The sequence below is a fragment of the Pipistrellus kuhlii genome, unplaced genomic scaffold (assembly GCF_014108245.1).
Source record: "Pipistrellus kuhlii isolate mPipKuh1 unplaced genomic scaffold, mPipKuh1.p scaffold_m20_p_4, whole genome shotgun sequence".
Classification (NCBI taxonomy): domain Eukaryota; kingdom Metazoa; phylum Chordata; class Mammalia; order Chiroptera; family Vespertilionidae; genus Pipistrellus; species Pipistrellus kuhlii.
Genome location: NW_023425540.1, coordinates 26085546 through 26099824, shown reverse-complemented (window position 1 = coordinate 26099824; position 14279 = coordinate 26085546). Strand labels below are relative to the sequence as shown.

General features: G+C 52.8%; 1 protein-coding gene across 2 annotated transcripts in view; it reads left to right on the top strand.

Annotated features, from left to right (window-relative positions):
- AHRR (aryl-hydrocarbon receptor repressor) overlaps nucleotides 1–12611 on the top strand; it is a 70157-nt gene extending 57546 nt beyond the window's left edge. For both annotated transcript variants that reach the window (XM_036409611.2, XM_036409613.2), the window contains exons 6-11: nucleotides 647–776; nucleotides 2108–2241; nucleotides 4481–4680; nucleotides 7777–7838; nucleotides 8355–8496; nucleotides 9172–12611. In XM_036409611.2, the coding sequence (XP_036265504.1) occupies nucleotides 647–776; nucleotides 2108–2241; nucleotides 4481–4680; nucleotides 7777–7838; nucleotides 8355–8496; nucleotides 9172–10186 (1683 nt within the window). In that variant the 3' untranslated portion in view covers nucleotides 10187–12611. The remainder of the gene's footprint in view (nucleotides 1–646; nucleotides 777–2107; nucleotides 2242–4480; nucleotides 4681–7776; nucleotides 7839–8354; nucleotides 8497–9171) is intronic.
- Nucleotides 12612–14279: the final 1668 nt, after the last annotated feature.

The window sequence follows — 14279 nt, the reverse complement described above, 5'->3', positions numbered from 1 at the left end:
GTCGTGGTTGTGGCCTCTGTGCCCCAGATGGAGGCTTCCCAGTGTGGACCTGAGGCTGCAGGAGTCGGCCTCTGTGCTGAGCAAAGGGAGGACAGAGAACCAGAGAGAGGACTGTGGTCAGTGCGTCCATAGGGCATCCTGGAAGGGGTGGGCGGGGCCTAGAGGTGCCAGGAAGAAGGAAGTCACTGGCCAGGAGGTACTGATGCTCCTACCTCACCCCCAGGGGTGATTTCCTAATGAACTTTTGGCTGCAAAGTGCCCAAAACCATACAGTGTGATGAGTTTCCTGAGTCCCTGAGGCCGGAAAAATTTAGAAAAGTGGGTATCTTGGCTCTCGAAGACATTTGGTCTGAGCCGCGCTCTGCCTCCGAAGTCACCACCCGGCAGGTGGGTGGAGATTGGGGGGCTCGGTGTTCCAGGTGGCATGGCCGGTACTCCCAGGGAGGGAATGGCCTTGAGGCCACTCTCCAGTCTTTCCTGTGGCCTTACCTTCAGGGCTTGCTCCAGAGAGTTGGATGAGGCGTTTGTGAGGTAGTCATCACTAGGGACCGTGTGTGACTCCCTGGGGCAAGGCTGGGGTAACTGGTCACGGGGGACTTTGTGTAACTCCCTGGTGTAAGGCGGGGTAACTGTTGTGATGTTTCAGACGGACGTGATGCACCAGAACATTTATGACTACATCCACGTGGACGACCGCCAGGACTTCTGCCGGCAGCTCCACTGGGCCATGGACCCTCCCCAGGTGGTGTGTGGGCAGCCCCTGCGCTCGGAGACAGGTGGGTCTCAGAGACTGGGAGCCCGGCTTGTCAACACTCGGACTGCCCGGGAAACTGCCACCCGATCTGCATCTCCTTCCCTTCGCATGAGTGCAGCGCCCCCCTTCCAGAGACCTTCTCCCGCATTCCTCTTGCCCCTCCAGACAGCCCACAGGGCTCTCAGGCTCCTGAGCCTGACGGCTGATGGCATCTCTGTGCTCGGCCAGGGCCTGGGAACCCCTCCCCAAAAGGCTGCGGTGCTTGTCCTCCCCCAGGGATGCAGTCTTCCAGGGAATTCCTTTGGCCCCATTTGATTTACCTTAGAAAAGAAAGAAGCCCCCAAAGATGGTTGTTGGCTCACAGATGTGCCCCTTGCCGGCAGGACCCCTTCCTGGCAGAGCCCCACCAGACCCAGAGCGAGGCCCCTGCCCACTCAGGACATGCCCGGCAGGCGTCCAGCTCCTGCGGGGGCGGCAGGGCAGACTGGCGAGCAGGGGAAGCGCACTGGGCACGAGGAGACAGAGTGCCTCCCCCTGGGGCCCAGCTCAGGGAGTGAGTCTCAGTAGTTCTCCCCAGAAGTTGTAAACGATTCAAGAAAAGTTTCCAACACAGCCTCACGCAACAGCATAATTTCCTCAGAAAGCTGAGTGGAGAAAGCAAACCCAGGTACTGACATGCCAGCCTGTCCTATCAGGCTCCAAAGGGACAGACTAAACAGCCGTATGTCACTCGTGCAGTCGTACTGACGTGACGTGTTTCATTTTCTTAATCCTCACCAGAGCATTTGTTTTTATTGATTTTTTTTGGTATTGTGGGTACTTCACCCCCTCCCCCCCGCCTTTTATTATATAGGATTTTATTGGGGGGACATTGGTCTACATGATCATATAGGTTACATGTGTGGATTACTCATTTACAAAAATCTGTCTATAGGACCATATGCCCACCACCCACAGTCAAATCTCCTGACACTGAGAGAGGAGGAGGTAGGGAGAGAGAAACATCGATTGATTGCTCCTATGCTAGCCCCAACTGGGGATCAGACCCATCACCTCAGCCTGTGCCTTGACTGGGAATCAAACCCACAACCTGTTGGTGTATGGGCTGAAGCTCCAACCAACCGAGCCACCGAGCAAGGGCTGAAGTGACGTTTTTAAAGGCAAAGGACTGTGAGCACATTTGTGGGAGCAGCTGTCACTATGGGGTCTTGGGGACGGGATGGGCGGGAGCACAGGGGACGTGTCACATGGTGATAGCTGGCGGTGGCATGCAGAGCCTTGCTTATCAGTGTTTTTTCCGTTTCCCTGCCCCTGCCCTCGGGCTCCCACCCCCGCCTGCACCCACCTGGGCAGGAGAGGATATCATCCTGGGGAGGCTGCTCCAGGCCCAGGAGGGGGCGGCCGGCCCCACCGAGTACTCGGCCTTCCTGACGCGCTGCTTCGTCTGCCGCGTGCGCTGCCTGCTGGACAGCACCTCGGGCTTCCTGGTGAGTGAGCGGAGGGGGTGACGTCGAGTGGCCTGCGTCCTGTGACAGAAGGAACAGAGTGGGAAGTGGGGGACTGCATGCGGTTCTCAGTGGGACTGAGTGATGGTAGGTGGGTGAATGAGAGCGAACCTGAGCCACCTGCAACCGAGAGAGGACATGACCCGGCTGACGTGTTAAAACTCTGCAGTAGGTCTTAAACTGCACCGAGTTTTAACTTGTGTTTAGTTGTACCCTTATTTCAAGTTCATTTGCAAAGATTTCCCCAGGACACCCGACAAGCACCCGAGACCCCGATCCTGCCAGGCCATTGGGATTAAGCTCTTCTCTTGCAGATACATACTGTGTCCCCACGTCTCATGTTTGACTGTTTCTTCTTCCAGTTTCTTCCTGAAGGGATGAAGGGAAGGGAGGAGATGTCCTCAGAGGGGACAACAGAGCAGAGCACCTAGCTGTGCCAGCCTCTGTCCACCTCCCCGACTGTGTTCCAGAGCCTCTGTCATCTCCCCAGCCCAGTCTCCACACTCTCCTCGGGATCACAGCCTCCCTAGAGGCCCAGCACCCCCATCCTTGGGCAGCAATTCAACACCAGACCCTCTGACCCCAGTGCCTTTCACCATCAGTGCTGAAGGGCAGGGCCCTGGGGTGGGGGGTGGTTAGGGCTCTGGAGCTCAGTCTCCAGCCCTGCCTGGGTATGTGCACTGATGCCCCCAACCTCTGCACATCCTCCTAGCCCCACCTGGCCCCGTGCCCCAGAGGAGTTGTCTCCCCCTCCTGGACTTTGGGCCTCTACCTGGGGTCTGTGTCCCCACCTGGACTATGAGCCCCTCGGGGTCCATCTCCACACCTGGGCTGTGGCCCTGGGAGGCACGAACCCCTGGAGTTCGGTGTTTGGTGTTTGGCAAAGCCCCGGAGTGTTGGGCCAGAGCTGGGCTGGAAACTTCTAGCTGGTGCTCAGCATGCATGTAGGAAGAGAAGACGGACAGAGGACGGTGGTGTGTCTGTGAATCCGTCCTCTAAGTCAGTGTTTTTCAACCTTTTTTGGGCAAAGGCACACTTGTTTCATGAAAAAAATCACGAGGCACACCACCATTAGAAAATGTTAAAAAATTTAACTCTGTGCCTATATTGACTATATATAAAATAATTCTCTTGAATAGGAATCAAATAAACAAAGAAAGTATTTTATAATTACTTATTATGAAATATTAAGTAAACAAAATAGTGAAAAATTATAAAATTCTTGTCTTGTCTGCACCTACGGCACACCAGGCAACATCTCGCGGCACAGCGGTTGAAAAACGCTCTAAGTGGCTTTGGAAGAGGGAGCCGTCCCTGCAGACCAGTCCTTGGGCGCCGCCTACCGGCTGGCCGCATCAATGCCTGTCTCACTGAGCGTGTTTTGCTCCAGCTTTTCCAGCTCAGAGTCCTTTGAGCCACTGCATACCCCCAACCCCAGTCCAGCCCCAGACCTTCGGGAAATGCACACAAACACCATCTCATATCAGAGTTGCCCCTTGGCCCTGGGCTGAGGGCCAGACCCCCTCAGGACTCGAGACCCTCCGCATCACTCACTCGGGCTCCCAGTCCAGGTCTCTGCAGGCAGGGCTCAGAGCAGAGGCCGCGACCAGCCGGTGGCTGCAGTTTCATTAACCTTTTCCTCTTGGTTGTTGTTTTGTTTCTGCATTAACAATTGTCTTAATAAAAACATTGTGCATAATACAAATTCAGTCACTTCAAAACAGTAGAGAATGAAACTAATTTTCTCCTTTGCATTTACCTGCTTCTCCAGATGCCACAGCCCCTACACATGTCCCTTCGGGGGTGTTTCCCCAGTTTCTGGCTCCCCTTCCCCCGATACCTCACCTTCTCTGCTCCATCCTAACCACTGAGGAAGCAGAGCCGCTGCTGGGTCTGGGAGACCCTCCCCTCAGTCCCTGTGTCCTTCACACTCACAGGTGAGGGTCGGCTCGCACACCCACACATCCGTGAGTGCACACACCAGCACACACTTGTCAGTGAAAGGAGGTTATAGGCTCCAGAGCACCTGGGAATCCTTTGGAGGCCTTGGGGCAGTTCCTGTCCCTCGGAGGCCAAGCAGGGAGAAATGCTGGTGCCTGCCTCTCCCGTGACTGAGGATAAGGCTCTTGTCCGAGTTCCGATCCCCGAGGACATCATTTCCACCTCCTCTGACCATGTCGCTAATCACTCTGTGAATGCGTTTCTGTCCTTAAAACATCAGACGATGCAGTTCCAAGGAAAACTCAAATTCCTGTTTGGCCAGAAGAGGAAGGCGCCATCGGGAACCGTCCTGTCCCCTCAGCTCTCGCTGTTCTGCGTCGTGGTGCCTGTGCTCCTGCCGTCGGTGGCTGAGATGAAGATGAAGGGAGCGTTTCTGCGGACGAAGCACAGGGCAGATGGCTCCACCGCGATGGACACGAAGTGAGTAAGCCCCTCGGCAGCCGAGCTCACCGTCCCAGTGCTCAAAGCGGAATGCCTGGCACGGAGCACTTTCTACTACATTTTCTTCATCTTCGGGGGGGGGGGGGGGGGGAGAGAGAGAGAGAGAGAGAGAGAGAGAGAGAGAGAGAGAGAAATGTGGTGTTTTTAAGCTCATATGGGAGCAACCACTAGCAAAACAGAATTGCTTTTGTGGACCGTGGCAGCAAACACTGCTTCTACCATTTGTTCCTAAATCCTCCAGTTCCAGGCAAGCCCCAGCGGCCACCTGCACAGCTGTCCCTCTGGGGGGCCAGGTGTGAATGTCCACTCCCCATCAGCACCCACGATTCACCTCTGATGTCTTCCACGACCACTCAGAGTAGGAGTGGGGGGGTCTTTTTCCTGCTAGCGGCCATTTAGATATGTATAACATCACTCACAGGCCATACAAAATTATCAACTTAAACATTAACCACTATATTTGGTCCAATATTTAATTAACTCACCCTCATGCCTTGGCAGGGCCAGACAGAATGATCTCGCTGGCCTCGTAGGGCCTGTGGGCCAGAGGTTCTCCACCGGCACGGTGATTAGAAAATCCGACAGCAGACACGGTCGGTGAATGGAGCGCTCCCACTGTGCGCTCTGCTTTCTTGAGATGCTCGTTCTCATGTCCATGCACTGCGATGTGGTCTGCCTCTGGGCTGCCATTGGAACCGCTGCCTTCACGGCAGGAACCCCCACCTTGCTGCTGCTGGTGTCACACGTCTGCCCTGAAGGTGGCTTCCAGGAACACAGCCATGGACCCGGGGCTGCCCTCTGGGTCTCTGATGCGCGCCAGCATGTAAGACAGCAGTTTTGTGGAGTGGTTTTAAGTGAAACACATATGTCTTTTTATTTTTAAAGATTTAATATGTCATGACACACAAGAGAGAGATGACAGAATAGCCCATGAAAACAGCTATAGGTGTAAGTGATGAAGCAAGCTAAATCGGGAAGGAAGGCTGAAGGGCAAAGGTTATTGTCCAAAGACTAACCCACTGTGCAGATCCCATTACAAAGGACTTAATGTCTGGTGGGGGGGTGAGTCTGTACGCACCTGCTGTCTTACCACCCGGACGAACACCCTCATACTCTGAATTATTTTCCATCTTCATTTGCTGTCTTCAGGTTCTCTGTGTTTTTAAGTCTTTGTGGCCTGATAATTATAATTAAAACCACATGGTGACTTTTCTGTATATGTTTTTTCCAACCCTACAAACAAGAGAGGAAAATTCTATCCTTCCCATCCCCTTAGAGGTCTGCGTGCAAGCTGGGCTTCTGCCTCCCCCTAGTGGTGCTGTGAATGCATGGGGTTGCACACGTAATGCCAGTTGAGTCAATATTAGGTGTCATATTGTACAGAATTTCCTGAAAACTCAGAATAGGGAAAGACAAAGGCCCTCAGAGAGCGTTGGTTCTGTTCAACATCCTAAGAAAGGAGAGAACAACTGCCTCGAGCTTCCTGGTTTGGGAATTTCCAGCTGCTTTGAATGGAATTCCTAAACCAAGGTTTAGTTCAGGCGTCATGTTCGTGTCCCTCTGAGCTGAGACAGTGGAAGGTGCAAACTCAGAGGCCCTGAGGGCTGCTCTGGATGTGTTTTGTGGTCCTTGCAGATGCTATCCAAGCTCTTCACAACTTCCTTGACGGGTTTGTGACACACCTTCATGCCTGATTGTACATGGATTCTGTATGTGTAAATCTATCTACGTATTTGTGCTCCAAAATCAATACCCAGGGGCCTTTGCAGTCATTCACAGTCATGCCCAGAGTGACAGATATTTGAGTCGTCCAATGAACATGTTCCAACTGAGAGAGACAATTCACCTCTTCCTCTGCTCTTTCCTCTCCCTTCTCTTGTCCCTGTTCTCTTATCTCTGTTCTTAGCCTCTGCCTCTCACCCCTGTTCTCCTGTCTCTGTTCTGCTACAGAGATGACCAGGGTTGGAGAGGGGGTTATGGGACAGCAGGGCAGGAAGCTCTGGCTCTGGGCCAGCCAGGTGGGCTGGACTTGAATCCCACTCCTGCCCCTGCTAAAGGGATGGCCTCAGGCAAGACACTTAACACCTCTGAGCCTATATTTTTCTTTATTTAAAAAATATATTTTTATTTATTTCAGAGAGGAAGGGAGAGGGAGAGAGAGACAGAAACATCAATGATGAAAGAGAATCGTTGATGGGTTGCCTCTTACACACCTCCCATTAGGGGTTGAGCCTGAAACCCAGGCATGTGCTGGACTGGGAATCAAACTGTGATCTCCTGGTTCATAGGTCAATGCTCATCCACCGAGCCACATTTTTTTCTTGAAAATTAATTTTAAAAACTATCTGGCAGAATGCGTTTCCTCAGGCTTAAGATTCTGCCTAAGTTCTGTGATAAGTGTGTGTTTGTGTGTGCATGTCTGTGTGTGTGCATGTGTGTGCGCACGCTTAGGAACGATGGCTCAGTGTTCACTAATTTAGTCTCTCACGGTGACTGTGTAGAGCAGGAGGTGGGGGACATCCTGCCCATAGGCTGCATAAGACCCGAAAAATCATTTGGTCTGGCCCTGTCGAGGCATTTGGGGTGAGTTAATTAAACGTTTGACCAGATACAGCAGGCTAATGTTTAAGTTAATAATTTTGTATGGCCAGGGAATGATGTTATAAATACCTACAAGTCCCTTGGCAGAGAAAGGTTCCCCACCTCTGGTGGAGAGCATAACTAGCGTCAATGACAAGAATTCACTGTATTTTCATTCTGGCCATCCAGAATACAATAAAGGCACTGGTAAGTCATCCAGTGTGCAGGTCTGCTTTCTGAAGCAAATCCATTAGGCCTTTATTGGCCTAAAAACTGACGCAAATTGGAATTTTTAGCCAATCTCTAGCTGAAAAAAGACTTTATGATCAATACAAAGTAAATATGTACACAGATAATAATTTAATAATAAAAAAGTATGTGTCACTGTTGTGTCTTTCCCTACTAGCCATAACCGTAATGCCTGTCATGTTGTTAACTTCCACCATCAGCACATACCATCTGCATATTATTTTGCTATTATCTGTTTTTCTGCAGAGCAAAAGCCACCAGGAGTCTGTGTGTATCAGAATTGCACGGAAAACCCAATTACTTAGCAGGTACTTTTGAAAGTTCACTATGTTACCCTTTTTAATCATTATTTTAAAATACGTTTCCATTGATTTTGGAGAGGAAGGGAGTGTGAGAGAGCGAGGTAGAAACATCCATGATGAGAGAGAATCATTGCTCGGCTGCCTCCTGCATGCCCCACACTGGGGATCGAGCCCACAATCTGGGCATGTGCCCTGACCGGGAATTGAACCGTGATTTCCTGGTTCATAGGTCGATGCTCAACCACTGAGCCATGCTGGCCGGGCAACTGTCACCCTTCTTAAATGGTTAAACTGTATCAGTGTCCCTTGGAGGGCTCTCCCCACTCCTGGGAACCGTGGCATGCTCCATGGAAGTGCTGTTTGGACCGAGTGAGGCTGGGTGGCGGTCAGTACCTGGGGGCTCGGGTCTGCACGGCTCTGAGGGGCCCCCGGAGCCGTGTCCACAAAGACCAAAGCTGCTCTTCGGGCCCAGGTGCTGTTCAGGGCACCCACGACACCTTTCCCTTGTCTGCATCCCAACAGGAAGAAACGGTGGAGAAAACGGCATTTCTGTGTTCAGGGCACAGATGGATGCCTGCCGCTGGGCCCGGGTTCCCGCCAGAGCCACGTGCCTGTGCCTGCGGGGTGGCCCCGACCTCGTCCTTTACCCTGAGGGGGCCACCGGGTAAGTGGTGCCTCTGTCCAGCCCAGCACCCCTCGAAGTCACAGCCGGGTGTCAGGAAAGAAAAGAGCGACTGGTGGCCTCGACCATGACGGCTCAACCTTGCTCTTAGTGGGACGTGCAGATACACACGGAACACACCCAGACATGCTTCTCGCCCTATAAGTCCATCATTACACATGGGGGACAGGGGGCCTGCTTGGAGTCAGGGATGGGATTTCTGTTGGCCCTGTAGGACCTTTGGACTTGCCTGTAGTCTGGACCCTGGGTGGCTGCCTCCTCTGCCCTCCCCTTTGCATGGAAACCCTCTGCAGTCCCCACCTCCAGACCCTGCCCCTTCTCTGACACAGCTCTCCTCTTGGAGGCCTGGCCTGCTGTGTGGTCTCTGGACTACCTCACCCTCCCAGGCACCACCTCCCGTCACCACAGATGATGCCACATCATGCAATATACATGCCAGGACCTGACATCCCTACCGCACCCATCCCATCCAACCCCGGCCTCAGAGTTCCCCCTGGCGCCCGGAAGCGGTGGGAGGGTCATGCACAAGAAGAGAGGTTGCTGACACTGGCTCAGGGGCTGCAGGGTTGAGAGCCGCAGGGTAATGCGGGTGCAGACTGGCTCAGTCAGTGCCACGCTAACTTAGAGCCCTCCCCTCTCTTTGCCCTCTCTCTGCAGGGACTGGGGAGGAGAGGAGCACGGGAGGGTGCCCAGCGGCGGCTCCGGGGTAAGGAGGAGGAGGGAAGCACACACTTACGACTGCTGCTTCGAGACGCCAGGACCCACGAGGCAACTGAGCTGGACGGCAGGCAGACACGGTCAGGACGGCCCCAAGCCAAAGCTGGAGCCCAGCAGGAGTGACCCGTTCCCTGTGCATGCCACCTCCCGGGGCTCCTGTGTGCCCTACCCCAGCGCCCCAGGCACCGTCCCTGCCTTCCGGAATTCCCCCGGCGCTCACCAGGCCCCCGGTGCCTATGCCGGCCAGCCGAGCAGAGCCTTGCAGGACGGCGAGCAGGGCCCGGTCCACTCTCCTGCCAGCGGCCCCTTCCCCCTGGGGACCCTCGAGAGCCAGGTCCCTCCCCCTGGGGTGCAGTGCCTCACAGTGGGGGGCTATGCCACCCAGGACATCAAGTTGCCGGGTGTGCCCATGCCCCCGGAGGCCCCGTGCAACCCCATGTTGTCACTCAATGTGCCCATCAAGATGGAAAATGACTCTGGGTCTGAGGATGCAGCCGATGGCTACGCTGTGTCCCCAAACCAGGTGTGGCTGGGAGCGGGTGACGTGGCTAAGAGACAGCTGGTCACCTTCCCTACCAGGATGCACCTGAAGACAGAGCCCGACTCCAAGCACCACCTGTACTCCCCACACCTGGGGCATGGCATGCTGGGGGCTCCCCCCAGGCCCGGCAGGGAGCTGGCCCCCTTCCACCCTGCACACTTTGTCTGCCTGGAGCGTGGGCATGGCCCTCCTGAGCCAGAGCCTCCCCCCTGCCTGTGCGTGCGGGGCCACCGCCCTCCCACTCTGGGCTGTGACTGCAGAGCTCCGGGGACCGCACCCATGATCAAGCTTGAGCCCTTGGACTCACCCCCATGGGCCGCTCACAGCCAGGGTGGGGCACCCAGGATGCTCCCCAAAAGTGTCTTGGCGACACTGGTGCCGCCCAAAGCCTCTGAGTGCTCTTTTCTGCCCTGAGCCGGGCATTGGTTCAGTGCATCTGCTCCCCTCCGATGTGCTGTCGGCTGGGATGGCAGGTGCAGGCCACAGCCTCTCTTCCGGGGCGCTCGGCAAGGAGCACAGGTTCAGTCCTCTGTTATCTGGTGACAGATGCAAGCGTGTATTCTGTGTTTCGTAAAGTATCACCCAAGTTCTTAAATGCAAAGTGGTCTTAAGTCTGTTCAGGTATGATGGCATTTCTCTCCGAGGGGCTAGGTATTTCAGAAAGCGGCCACAGTGAGGCCTGTGGACCGGGTGGGGCTTATTCCAGGCTCGGGAGGTGGCAGCAAGCTCCGGGCTGACTGGCAGCCCACGGGGCATGAAAGCTGTCGAGGTGTCGTTCCCTGCGGCCCCACACCTGCCTCCAGCTCCGGGTACCGTTCAGAGAGTAGCCGCCATGCCCTGGGGATTCCGCGGCCAGACAGGCCTTTCGGCTGGAACTCACTCAGCTGCCGGTGACCGTGCCCCATTCACGGAAAAAATCTAGGAAGTGCCAGGCAGGAGGCACTGGAGGCATCAGGTCCTACAGCAAGTGGTCTGCGACCCACAGTGGAGTTTGAGGCCAAACTGGAGTGGAGATTCACGGGGTGATGTCCAATTCCTTCTAGAAGCCTCTCTGCGTCTTTGAATAGGCCTCTGAAGATGGTGTATGCTCACCTGTCTCTTGGTGCAGCATGTAACCTAGAGTTCCCGGAGTCTGGGTTTGGAGGTAGAGAGAAGTTGAAAATGTGGAGAAAAGAAACAGGAGATCGCATTGTCCCACTGTCTTGCTGACTGGCCACAGTTTTTCAAATGAGGACTCCAATCACCATCCCAGGAAGAGTTGTTAGAGAAAAGCCAGGCAGGTATTTTTTTTTTTTTAATTGGAAGGGTAATACATTCTGATTGCAGGACATTTGGATACAAAGCATAAATCAAAAAGTGAAGGTGACCCTCAATCCCCATCCAGAGTAGGCTTGTGGCTGATGGCAAAGTTCCAGGGGAACCCCAGGGCATCCCACCGGGGTCTGAAAACCAACAGGCAGGAGGAGGCCACAGCAGGGAGGCCCTGGGTCTGGGGTCTGCCTGTGGCCCTGCCTTTACAGGACAAGGTCACCTATCTTTAAAGTCACTGCAGCTGGCCATCTCAGGAGGTGGCTGGAGTCCCGGTGAGGTCTTGCTATTCCATCTTGAAATGCTGCTCTCAGGGCAGGTGTTTCTGTCATCGGTGTCTTTGAGGTGTCAGTTCCTGGGTTAATGCTGAAACTGTTTGGTAAATGCTACCCTGAGGACCAGCCACTCTGAGGACCACCTACTTCCCCTTCTCGCCCCACATTGGGCCTGTGTCCTATTTACCCAGCTCTCACATGGGGTGTAGCACACCTCTGCTCTCTGGGTAGCTGTGGACTTAATGCCAAAGACAAGCAGTGGAGTTTCAGAATTTTCCTGCTTCTTTCTATTCAAACTGAGTGCCTGCTCCTCATCACGGGAAGCATCTCACCCCACCTCCCAACCCCGCTCCCCAACTCTCAGAAGTAGCCATCCACTCTTTGTTCTCCTCTCATTTCATTCAACTGAGGGGAAGCAGGCCACTGCCCTTCCCCACCCCAGAATACAGCAGATATGTGTAACTGGAAGAACATGGGACCAAAGAGATGGAATTCACAGACATCATGGCATTTTGAGGAGAAGCCTTTCCAAACACACTCATTGGTCCCTGCCCGCGAGGTGCCTGGGCTGCCCCATCCTGCCATCAGTGCCCATGCTGCCCCACCTTCTCCCTAACATTCAGATGAAGCCGTCTGTGCACATTCTCTTGGACCCTCTGCATCTAACTCGTCGTCACTGGGTGGACAGGTCACGCCTGTTGATGTAGAATTCGGCATCTGGACCTCAACTCTGAAGTGTTCTGTCCTGAGACCTCCATTGTGCTTGGACTCAGGGCCCTTCCTCTGCTGAGTCAGCAGCAGCAAGACTTCCCTGAGCCAGCACTTCTGTTATTTTACACACTTGTCTGTCCGGAAAACTGTGTGGGGAAGATAATGGGGCCGAAGGTGCAGCTTGGCATTCCTGCTCTGCGATGTCGCTGGCCATGCTGATTACATGCTATCTTCTTCTGTGGTCCAAAGCTGTGACTGTGTCATGAAACAGGTGACAATCCAATGGAAGGTAGAGATGGAATGGAAGGCAGGGGGGAGATAAACACAAATTATATTTTATATTTTTGCAGTTTCTACTGGGAGAAAAAAGTTTTCAATATCTAGACTGATTTGTTGAATGTTACAAATGGTTGACTATAATGTAACTGTTTGTAGTTTTCTTGGTGCCTTTACAAAGAGCTTTCAAATGTATTTCTGATACTGTGGTTTCATTACATTTGCAATATTGATGTCCAATAAATCACAGTAATATGGGTTTAGCATAACTGGAAACATCTACTTGATTTTTCAAAGGAAGTTCTTTTATTTCCTTTAAAGTGTGTGTTGGTAGATGCACATTCTGAGACCGTCCTTCCCGGAGGAGAGCAGGCCGGCCAGACCCCATTGGCTGGGCCACACTCTCTGCAGTGGCCGCCTGTCCTCCCTTGTGCCCTGTCCCCCATCCCTGTCTTGCTCATGTTCTTCACGCTCACCTGTGTTGAGACCTGGGATGGAAGTCACTCACTTTCACTCTGTCACGTGACTACCCTGATCCTGTGGGGATGGGTGGGTGTGGGGGTTAATTCCAGACTCTCCAGTGTGCTTCTTGGGACTGAAGTAACTGCTTTGGGGGTTGATCTTTCCCCTGGTCCACTCTTGCACTAATGCACCATTTGAGCATCCTGGCCTCATGGAGGAGTCTCCAGGTCCACCTGCTGGCCCTGTGTGGGTGTGAAAGCCCCACCCTGGGCATCAGGACCACTCCCTCTCCCCTCCCTCTTTGCTTCGTCACCCTGGTTATTTCTTATGCTTGGTTGTGAAGTCTGTGCATTTAAAAGATACATATAAAATTTATTGATTTTTGTTAATCTTCACCTGAGGATATTTCCTCCCTCCCCCCATTGATTTTTAGAGAGTGGGAAGGAGGGAGTGGGGGGGAGAGAAACATCACTGTGAGAGAGACATTGATCAATTGCCTCTTGCACATGCCCCAACCCCAGCTGGATTGGGATTGCAACCCAGGTACATGCCCTTGATCAGGAATCAAACCTAAACTTTTTGGTCCACAGGCCGATGCTCTAACCAACAAGGCAAAGGGTGATTGCTGTTTTTATTCAGTGCTTTTATAGGGGTATTTCAGTTATTTAATTTTCCAAAAAAACAGGAGTCAAAAATATTTTTAATTAATGTTTTGTTCTTTTAGTTTTTAAGAATAAAAAAAAAAATAGCCATTTAACAAAGCACCCTCCCTCCTTTTTTTTAAATGACAGGGATTTATTCTTTCAGAGTTCTCGAGGCCAGATAAAACATCCCATTTTTAACCATCCTGGTGAACTGGAGAAATAGGGAGCCCTACATCCAAACACAGATAGCATGAGTCTCCATTTCCCATTATTGTTCAATGTTGCTATGTTTTAAAGTGTCAGTCCTGAAAGCTTTGACCATTTTGGCACATTTTTCTTCATTAGTTTAAAAATGTTTTACAATTATAACTTCAAATGTAATTTTAATTTTTTGTTTACATTCTTCACTGCTCAACTTAGTGTTATATCTTCACAATTACTAGGTACAGATGAAATAATAATAAAGGGATCAGCCATCAGAATAATGAGGTACTGCCCCTCCTCAGCTGTGGCCTGTGTTGCCCTGGCAATGGTGGGGAGCTCACACATCTCCATCTTCCTGTCTCCCTGCCCCCCCCCACTGTGCCCCTAAGTGTGTGCCCATGTGTCTGTGGGCTCGTGTGAGTGTGCACATGTGTGCTTCCATGTGTGTGCAGGCGCCCATCTCCTGTGCTGCTGCCCTCACCCATCCTCCCCTCCAGACCCAATTCCTGCCTGTTCAGGACTCTATTTGTACCATCTCGGCTGACTTCAGAAGGTGCCCAGGGGTAGTCTAGTAGTTCGTAACAGTGGAAGGTTTCCTGGAGTTAAGGCAAATAGCACTTCTCATCA